Raw genomic sequence first — 10,819 nt, forward strand, 5'->3', positions numbered from 1 at the left:
GCCCGTGGAACGATGTGTGTGCTCCGTGTGTCGGTGGAGTCCCAGGAGCTACGTATTTAGTTTGAGGTTTGCCTGGGTGTTTCACGGGAGTCTTTGATCTCCGCGTCTGCAGCTAAATAGTCACTTCGGGACTCGGTTGTTTGTGTCGCCCTGCCGCTCTCAGCAGGTGCAGGATTCTGCTCCGGCCGATCTCCGGCATCGCTCCCTGCCGGCTTCTCTCTACTCCATACCTTGTTGCAATTACGGTTTAGGCGAAACCTGTCATTTTCGATAGCAGTGGCGTTGTCCTTTCGGCAACGTCCCAGTACCTGAATGAGAAATAATTTTAAGATCATCTTCAAGACGTTTTCAAGTTTTGCCAAAGTGGCGTTCATCCTTCAGGGATGCTATGCCAAAACCTCTCAGTGGCAGGTGAGTGGCGGCAGTGTGATGGGGGAAGGGAGAGAGAATTCTTCCAAACGTGTTTCCCTGCTCCCTGTCTCATTTGTGCAGAAGGCAAGAGAGATCTGGCAATCACAGGTCTTCAAATTAAGGGTTCAGAAGTAGACTTTCTGTATGATTTCCTGCAAATTGCTTAATTTCTTGTATCTTGTTTCTCTGCTTGAATTGAGAAATTGACACTTCCCTACTTACTAAACAAAGTCGTTTTGTCGAGAAATTGACACTTCCCTACGTACTAGCCAAAGTCGTTTTGTTTGGTATATCACCCAAAACCAGAAATTGGGATGGAAAATTGTGCCTTTGTTGTTGTGTTTTGGGGAGACCTACATGTGGCATGAAGAGCGGCTGGGCTGAATTTAGAAAAATGCCTTAGCAAATGCAGCAGTCCTTCAACTCTGCAGTTTATTTTTAAATACTCAGCTTTTTTATACTGAGTGCTGTAATAGTTTTCCCTGTGCCTTAAGGGAAATGGACAGATTGTCCTGCTGGATGATGGGATAGACCTCAATCCATTTTTAAACTGGACTTTATGTTTTAATAGCTTTTTTCCTCTCTTACTAATTAGTCTGATAATTCAGTAATTTGTAGGACTTTTAGAACATCAATCAGAACTTGGTTTTCTTAGAGCAAGTGTCTAGTAATGTCCTAATTCAGCATTCCTTATCAAAATTTATTGACAGCTATGGCCACAGAAAAGTTAGCTATAGTTTTAAGCTCAATTAATGAATTTTGGAAGTTTTTGTTGTCAGTTGGAGGACTCAGGAGTGCTACGGTCATCTTTGAATGGGCTGTTCAGAGCAACTGAGATTATTCAAAGGAGTGTTTACTAATAAAAGCCAAATGACAAAATGCCCTGACAAGTCTTCATACAAATTATACACATTTCTTCACGACTTCATTTATGTTAGCTTAGTACTTGCCTGGATGAACCACATGTCTCTATGGGCTAAACTCATGGTTTGATTTTTTTTCCCCCTGCTAGAACTGCTAGATATATGCTGAGTCTTTCATGCATAAAGGACTACCTCTTTATGACCTGCTCATTATCTTTGACAAACTGATGAAACCATAGGAAAATGGTAAGTCTTTTACTTTTTAAAATTTATTTAGAAATTACAATGTAGAAAATTGTTTAATATATTGAAGTGTATCACAGGGAGACTTGAACAGTTATTTTTACATTATGGTTGATTGTGATATATGTTTTCTAGTTTAATCCAGCTATCACCACATGCAAATATATGAATTTACAGTCTTACCTCATACAGCCTTATGCCTTTGTAATTTATGTGCATTGTTGAGTGCTCTGGAATTGTTTCCTTCTAATTATTGTTTCCTGAAATAAATCAGAGGGAATCAAGAGGGTTACCTGTTCTATTGGATTCCATTCTATGTTTGAACCAAAAGAGCTCATTTGTTGTATGGGTTAAAAGGATAGTAAAGAGATTTGATTTTTTTTTCAATGGTTCTAAATACCTTTTGCATTTACCTTTATTTGGCTGAATTTAAAGCTTAATTTTCAAGTTAATATTATAACATTAGTCTTTTACTATTATTTTGCTATGTTGCAGCCACTTAGCCATAGTAAGTATCGGCAATTGTGTCTAAGTAACAGTGAAAATTGCAGAAGTACCTGGATCTTGATCTCAATTTTTCAAACTCTTGTGCCCATGCTTCATTTTAAGTACAAATTTGGCAGAATTTCTATCTTCCACAAAAAGAACCTGATGAGTATGTCAATGGAAATTTGCATGATGGTATTTTTTCCTTGTCCTCCTAGTGGATACTTAGTCTCCTCTAAGGACTCAGAATACAGATTAAATTTGAAAGGTTTACATGTTATCAAATACCACCTCTAATGTGACTTTTAGAAAAAGCTTTCAACAGAAATAAAAGAAGCTCTTACAATAGAGCTGAAAGAATCACTTAAGCCTATTTGCTTCAGTAATGTGAAAATAAAATAATCTGCTACATGCTTGACAGAATGTCTCTGCTTTGCTGAGATGCAGGATGCTGCAGAATTCATTTATTTTGTTAAGCATACTTCAATAATTTTGTTGTAATGCTTGGTTGGTGACCAAGGAAAGTAGTAGAAGGAGTGGTAAGAGATTTTTTCAAAAGTGCTCTAAGCACTGCACACTCAGGAAAAGAGTCTCTAGGAAGAGTTACTCTTTTAAAATCTATCAGAGAGTAACCTCATTCTTTTGTCATATTTTCTTGCCATTGCTGTCCCCCGCTCCTAGCCCATATGTGCACAAAGGAAATCTCCCAAGAACTAAAGTAGCATTTAATCCTATGCCACAATCTGGTTTGAGATCCAGTGAGTTTGCAGCCTGTGGGTTGTGTTGGACATCTTCCTTTGGAGCAGAAGTCTGCCTTTATAAGGAGGTCAGGCATTTTTGTGTTTAGAGCTGTTACGGTCTATAAACCTTAACTTAACTGCTTTCCTCCATGTCCTCTGTTGACAATTAAAAATGGCTTGACATTTGGATGGGGGACAGTGGCTAGGGAGTGGGGGGATTTTTGCAGTTTGGCCAAGCTATTAGTAGCAAGGGAAATTAGAATCCCGGGTTCCTTGGACGCTCGCCTGCTCCATGTGACAGTGTAGATTCCAGCCCAGCACTGAAAACCTGATTAATAGGGAGTTGCTGTCCATTAAAAGTCTGTTAGATCAATTGTGCAGATCACTGGAGAGTGACTGCCTAGGTACCAATTAAGTGAAACTATCAAGTCAGTTCTCCTTTGAGATAGTTTCTGAGCACTAGGTGTGAAGTCCTGTATGCTAGAATAAGCTTATTTGAATAAAAAAGTTAAACCACTCCTTTGCTATTTTTCTTATGTAATACCATGGTGTTTAATAGGAAAGCTTTTTCATACCAGGTGCAGATTGACTTTGCAGCCTTACAAACACTGCAGCAAAGTTCACAGCTGACAAAAGAACCATTCAGAACAAAAGTAAACATTTTAAAAATTATCTGGTGCCTTGAATTCTGTCCCTGTTGATGCTAACAACAGTGTCCATGTTTTATTTCCCTTCTAATGAACACTAAGCAATATTTTTTACATTTTCAGTGGAAGGGTGAAGGGTTTTGTAGTGTGAAGATGGTTGCGTAAGCTGTGTATTATAAGGCATTTTGGCAGGGTTACAAATTTCTCACTCTGTACTTTGTGTGTACAGAGAATCTCAGTCCCTAGGGCTATCAATCTGGCATCTTTCATCAGCACTAAATTTACTGCAAATATTTTTTGTGTGCATGCAAAAAAAAAAAGCTCTATTAAACCTTTGTGGGGAGGAGCGAAAACACTCAATAGATGCTTTTTCTGTTTATTTCTCTCAGAATTTCTCTTCGTTGAATTCTGGTGAGCATGTTCTACTGACTTAAATTCACTCAGCATGTGTTTGTGTCTATCTCATCATAAGTCTTTATCCAGAAGGCTTTAGAAATGTTGCCTTGTTCGAGAGCCTGTCACACCAAAGATTTTTTTACTTGTTTTTTTCTTATTAATCTACTTACAATATAACTGTGATGTCTTTGAAACTGTCTGGCTAACTGATAAAAAAAGTGAAACGCTGCTAGTGCCAGTGATTCCCGTAGACAAATTTTGCTGTGTTGTGTGCTTGCTTTTTAGGAACAGAGCTGCTTAGCATGAGTGTGAAGTTTTTTCCACTGCTGTTCCATTACGCTGCTCCACCTGTCCCAAGTGAATTGCTAATGTGTGGCCTTAGAATGTGAGCTTTAGCACTGCTTTTCTCTGTCCATGCCAATGATTTTCTTGGGTTTTTTGTTTGGAGCATTGATGTTACACTGGAAGGCAAGTTCAGATTAATTCAGAATAGCTTTAAAAAAAGAAAGAACCTAAAACTAATTGTGGTAGTTATTTTATCTTGGTAAAATGAACATGTTAGAAGATTTTTAAGTTCACTTGATGAATATGTTACTGAAATAATGTGGAAATTCATAATGTACATTTTGGAGGTTCTTTCTTAATGGTTATAACTTGGAATTTTGTGTGCTTTTAGCCTCTGAGTGAGGGCATGAGGATCTTATCACTTCATACCAACATTTCATCTGGACCTGGATTACAGTTCAGGTGTCGTTCATTCTGTTTTTACAGTTCTACAGTTGGCAAAATAAACAAATTAAGGTGCATCTTGTCCTGAAATTACACATTTGTCAGTTGTTCAGCAATATTTTGGCATTTTCACTGACTCATGTCTTTATTTTGTAAAGTGACTTACACCATGCAGAGCTTACACATTTGATCCTAGGAAGACTTGATCTTAGCAAGAATTGGCATATAAAATTACTCTTTATCCAATGTTGTTTTGGGAGCTGCTTAGTTTCTTACCTGGATTTCTCTTTTTCTCCTGGAAGACTGTTGAAGTCTGCTATGTTAATATTGTAATATAACATCATTAACATAAGGAGAAGTAATAGTCATTCAGTTTTTCTATGGGCTGTTAAACTTATTCTATCATGGAATCATTGAAACAATCTCCCTTTGGTTTTTAAGTGAGATTAGTTTTTACCACTTTACAGTACTGAGTTTTCGCTAATGTTTGTGATAGTGGGGATTTTTTAATGGAAAGACCTTTTTTAAATAGAAACAACTTAAAGCGACCTTGATCATAGTTTTTTGAAAAGCTGATCTGAAACAAATTAGATCTCTGTTTAGAGGCTCAAGTATTGCAAGCATTCAAATTCTGTAAGGAGAAACTGGTAACTGTGTGCTTCAGAAAACCTCTCTAAGATCTATTAGTCAAAAGTATGTGTAAATTGTTAGAGACAGCTCATATAGCCAATATCTGTTTACACAATTAGAGCCAAAATGAATTTACCATAATAACTTCCTGTTGAAAGGGGGAGAGTTGAAACAGCACTCAAGGCTAAATTCACCACTGGGGTTAAGTAGTTGCAGCTTCATTAACTTCAGTCCAGTTACACCAGTGATTAATTTTTTGGGGGTTGTGAATTGCTTAACATAGATCTCTTACAGCTCATACATGATTAAGTTCTTGCTCATGCATTTAAGGGCCAAAAGAAGAAAGAAGAAAAAAGGCCAGATTAAATGTATTGTACCTCCTTACAGTCCTTGTATGAAATATTTATTTCATAATCTCTCATTGTATTAATCTTTGCTACATCCCTGTGAGGTATATCAGGACTTTGTGGTTGAGAAGTGCAATACAGATGATGTAACAGTGTGATGACTTCATGGAGGAGGTTCAGAGCACAGAAGGGATTTGATCTCATTCATTTGTATCTGACACTGAATAATGTCGAAACTAGACCATTCTTCCTTTTGGAAATAAAAGGCAAATAGGTGCAAGACTTTAGTAAAGCTGCTGGGTATTCTGATTTTCTAATGGTGACAATTATTAAAGCACTAACAATTAGCTCTATTCTTAATTAACCTTCTGGTTGGACCTGCAGGCTTGATAACAGAGGGACTGCAAGTATGTAATACTTATGGAAAAGAATTGTTTCATAACTCTTATGGACAGCTTTCTATTCTACTTGTGGTTGCTTCTGGCCTTGATATGATTTAGGACCTCACTGAATATTTTTTAATACTAACTTCCAGTGTGTTGATGAGGGCTATAAAACTTGCTTGTCCCTCATCCATATAAAAAATTATGGACTTCAGTCTTACTATGAAATGTAATTCTCAGAAAGTCTTGAACATTCTTCTTTCTTCAGTTAGGCAACTGAGAAGAATTGCCTCATTCTTCTTTGGATTTCAAGGGATCTTTTCTGTCATTTCTGCTTTTTTGTATATGTTTAAAATTGTTGCCTGAGATCATGAGAGATTTTATATCGTATGTTTTTTCGCAACCTTTTATGAGATGGTAGGATCCAACAGCTTTCTCAGGTCCTTGGAAAGTAAAGATTTGGATAAGAGTGAGTTGAGCTGGTTAATTCTCATAAATACAGTCCGTGGATTTGCAGGACTTTTTTTTGGGTTTTTTTTTTTCTGTAAGGAGAAAGTACCTATCCTAGAAAATATGCATAAATTTGTCTAGTAGGAAGCTTTTCATTTTTGTTATGCTTTGTAATCAAACTTGTGCACATGTTCTGAAGTGTAACAAAAATCGTAGAGTTCTTCAATTAGAAAGAAAATTTAAAAATCAAAAAAGGCAAATTACTACTTTTCAGAAGACTTAAAAGGAGGTTCCTGCATCCCAAGGCAAGAGCAGTTACTCATAGGTTATTCCTGAATAGCATTTGTCTAGACTGTTTATAAAAGAGCTGCAGTGATGAGAGTTCTCCATTCTCCTAAAGCAGTTTGGTCTACTGACTCTTCTACCATCTCTCTACCTAAGACATGTTCTGGTGTTTTGTTGCAGACAAGAAAAAAAAATTGAACACATCAAATGGTGAGGTTGCTTTTTGTTCTTGTAACTTTAGTCAAATTTGTTCTAGTGAAGCTTGAAACCCAAAATTTTTCAAACACTTGGGGGACTCATCATTGTGTGTTTTGAGTGCTGACAAAGAGGTTGTTTGTGTGAAATTTTTGAGAACTGTCATATGTTCTACTAAAAGCTACTATTTGTTTCCACACAAACCTCTTGTATTTGGCTACATGACTGAAACGTATTTTTTAAGTAATGTTAAATGTGGAATAGTAGAGTATGCCTGGCAGTATGTTTATCATTGTTTATTAAAACTGTGAATAAGCAGTATGACTAGGAAGCTTAGAAGTTGAAAATAGCATGTGAAACTTCCTCTTTAAACCTCACTATTCCTGCTTTTTATAGATGTGAAGATCGTTGTGCCTTTAAATGCCACTGCCACTTGAGAAATGTCACTTCAGTGTCAGAAAGTACAAAACCACCGAAGTGTTCGTGCTCAGACATTTTTGTAAATTCAATTAAATTAGATAAACCACCCTGGTATCTGAATACTTCTTGAAGGAAAGCAGACTTAATGCATTTGAAAAAATAGACCTCTTAATCTGTGTATCTGACACAGAAGAAGAAAGCACATAGAAAGATATTTTTACCCCTAGTATGTTTTTTTCCCAAGCCAAGCAGGGCAAACTGAACAGGAGGACATTAATGAGATTCTCTCATGGTGAGGCTGCCCAGTAAAAGGGTTGTACATCAGTCTGTCTTTTGAAGTTATAAACTTCCAGTGAGTCCATGCTATAAGACAGCACAACAGCATGGGGTGTGTTTTTCTGCAGAGGTGTCAGGTTGGATAATGGAAGCATACATATGAATATCTTTTTTTCCCTTCCTTTAGAAACAGCAGCATTCCAACTATTATGTTTCACATAAAACACAATGCAGAGCAGAATTCTGTTAGCTGGAATTGGTCTGGCTTTGTGAGATGATCACAGGAACATGAATTGCCTATCACCTTTGTCTGCTGCTATTTCTTTCTGTAGCAAATTCTGTGCTGGTCAAGCATATCTTCAGCAACTTGGACTTTTCTTGTTGTGGTGAGGCAAGGGCACTCTGGTGATAATATTCCAGGCTTCTGTAGGTGTATCTTGGCTACAAGGGCACTCTGTCCAGGCTTCTGTAGGTGTATCTTGGCTTCCACATTAGATGAAAAAGCAAACTGTTGTAGAGAAGTTGCATTTGCACTTCTCTAAAGAACATATGTGCTCTTTGTTTATTAGCTCCTGTAACAGCATAGTAGACATTGTCCTTTTTCTTGCAAGCTAATGAACTCATAATGCTATGTTGTATGTAGTTTTTACATAGAGTCATGTAGATACTGAGTCATTTAGAGTTTCTCCCCCATCACTGAATCTTAATTTTGGTATTAATGTTCATAGAATGGGGTCAACCTTTTTCCTTCTATGTGGATGTTAATGGGCAGTGATCGTTTTCACATTGTTTTTTATTAATTTGTAGAAGATTATTTATCAATATGAAAAGAGATGCATCACAAGAGAATATTTAAATGATAGTATCTTTACACCAGCTATCAGAAAGATCAACAGATTAATTCTTAAGAAATATATGGATTACGTTTAGCTATTCTTTAAATTTTAGTGTTTCTGCAGTTTTCCTCTTTTTGTTCTAATGGTAGAAGCACCAACTCTGTAAACATAATGATTTTTAAAACTTCATTTTCATGGAATAAATTTTGGATTTTTGGTTTTTGGTTTGTTTTGGGTGGGGGGGGGGAAGATACTGAAACCCCTACAACAATAAAGAAAACCAAATTCCTTTAATACTACTTAGTGTCTATTTTTTACCTGTCCTTAAACCTGAGACTTGCTGGATTTCTCCTTTAAAATGATGGGGATTCCACATCTCTAGACAGCCTGTTTGGTTGTTTATATAGAGACCTTTTCTAGACTGAATTGCTATTGCCAGATGAAGTGCTGACCCTTCCTCTCTAAAACTCTTCTCTTGCTGGGATCCAGGTTCTCTTGTGTGCATCTTCTTCTGCGTATATGGTGCACAAAAAACTCCCCATGATTGTAATTGAATAGTGCCTAGTAGAACATAATGAATTCTCTTATGCATGGAACACTTGCTGTATTATATCTCAGGAGAAAAAGAAAGCTTGGACTCATGGTCAGTTTTGTGTCTGGTATCTCTTTGAGATGCTCTTCATCATAACAAAATGACTGGTTAATTCCTATTTCAGATAGATGTGCTTATTTATTCCAAAAGTTTGCAGATAGTCTGTGTTAGTGAATTTTATGTTATTCCTTTTGGAGCACTTATTGCTACAATTAATTTTGAATTAAATCCTCAAAAATGCTTATAACTGCTTCTAACTGCAGACTATACTGCTGTTGTCATTTATCATCAAAGTTAATGAAAATATTGCATAGAAGCAACACTGGAAACCAATCTGAAATGCTCATTCATTTTGAATAGAGCAGTGTTGGTGATATAGTGGGGAAGCTGACTTTCAAAGAATTAAAATATTAAATTTGTTCTTCAATTAACACAGAAAAATAAATGGCATGAGAATGAGGGAGGGAAATAGTGTCTTTGGCAGAAAAGCTATATGAAGCCAATCAAATGGAATAAAAAATCAGTTAACTGTAAACTTTTTGAATGTCAGAAGAAACAACGTTATGACCTGGATTGTTCTGTAAGATACATCCAAGATCAGTAAATTAAATACTACACTCTATGTTCAGTAAACATTCAAAGAGCCCACCAACTGTTCAGGATAAAGGAGCTGAGTTAGTATGAAAGGTTAAGGGGCCTGGTAGTGTTTGTGATTTTTGTTTGGTTTTAATGCCCTCTTCAAATTTTAGCCATGACAGGTCAGGAGTGGTCCCATTTCTTACTACTTTTTTTTTTCCCAAACAGCTATATTTAAGGTTATGTTTCCATAGATAGATGGAAAAAAGTGAGCAACTGAAAAAGTTATCAAAATTATATTAAGTTGTATGAAGTACATGAAAGGGAGCACTGACGAGCGTGGGCCTTGTAAAATTGAAGCAATTTCTCTACTGTTTGTCCTAAAGCAAACAAACATACAAGTAATTTTTTCAATACAGACTTTTTCTTTTAGCCACTGGACAAGTATTTTCCATTTTATTTTTTATTTGTGCTATAATCACCATGATTACATGTCCCAATTGTATGAATCTGTGTGGCAACTGAAGCACTTTTATTCATCAAATAACAAGTAACAAACACCTTTAACAAAGGTCAGCACAGTTCTACTCAGCGTTGCTTTTATTTCAATTTTGGGCAACCAGTGAAGGGAGGAAAAATGGACCTATGAAGAAACAAACATTTTTTATGTTTGTTTGTGTTAACATGTTGTTTGTGTTTACAATTCATTTCTGTGGCAAAACAGTAAATACAGGAACAGCATGTTAATGGTCTTTTAAATATACTTTAAATCACAAGGGACTTTAATTTCATTTTTGTTTATAAATAAGAGTTTCTACTTTTGTTTTTAGACAGAGCTAAAGTTCATTCTCACAGGATTTAGATTCACTTTGATACCTGCCTAGTGACTTGGTAAACTCAAGAGGAATTGCAAATAGCAGCATTGAAAATCAAGAAGATAAAAAATTTCATCTGGGTGGGAGGGGAAATACTTTTAAAAGATCAAGGGCAAGAGTGTTCTAAATTCCTTGAACTAGCTGTTTTTGGGTTTTCATTCTCTAAGGAGTCCTAAGGGTTGTAGAAAGGAATAGATTTTCAGGGCTACTTTTATTTGGAAAAATACTGAGTTTCAAGCAATAGACCAAGAAATGTTGTGCTTTCCAGCTTCTCAGCTACAGAGGGACTATCGCTTCAGCCAAATGTTCAAAGGAAGTGAGTTAACATTTTCCATCAGAATGTCAGCTTCCTCTACAGCAAATATCACTTCTCAAAAGCATCTTTTCTCATTTTTCGCAATCAAATAGGAAACACTTTGTTCAAATGCATGTGTGTTTC

General features: G+C 36.3%; 1 protein-coding gene across 2 annotated transcripts in view; it reads left to right on the forward strand.

Annotated features, from left to right (window-relative positions):
• Positions 1-1,421: 1,421 nt before the first annotated feature.
• Positions 1,422-10,819, forward strand: part of CNST (consortin, connexin sorting protein) — a 47,703-nt gene continuing 38,305 nt past the window's right edge. Inside the window, exons 1-2 of one of the 2 annotated variants that reach the window (XM_031060511.1) lie at positions 1,480-1,520; positions 3,780-3,801. In XM_031060511.1, the coding sequence (XP_030916371.1) occupies positions 1,518-1,520; positions 3,780-3,801 (25 nt within the window). In that variant the 5' untranslated portion in view covers positions 1,480-1,517. Of the gene's footprint in view, positions 1,521-3,779; positions 3,802-10,819 lie in introns of both variants that reach the window. The other variant, XM_005416236.3, reaches the window with a different exon arrangement.

The sequence above is a fragment of the Geospiza fortis genome, unplaced genomic scaffold, assembly GCF_000277835.1.
Source record: "Geospiza fortis unplaced genomic scaffold, GeoFor_1.0 scaffold41, whole genome shotgun sequence".
NCBI classification, from domain to species: Eukaryota; Metazoa; Chordata; class Aves; order Passeriformes; family Thraupidae; genus Geospiza; species Geospiza fortis.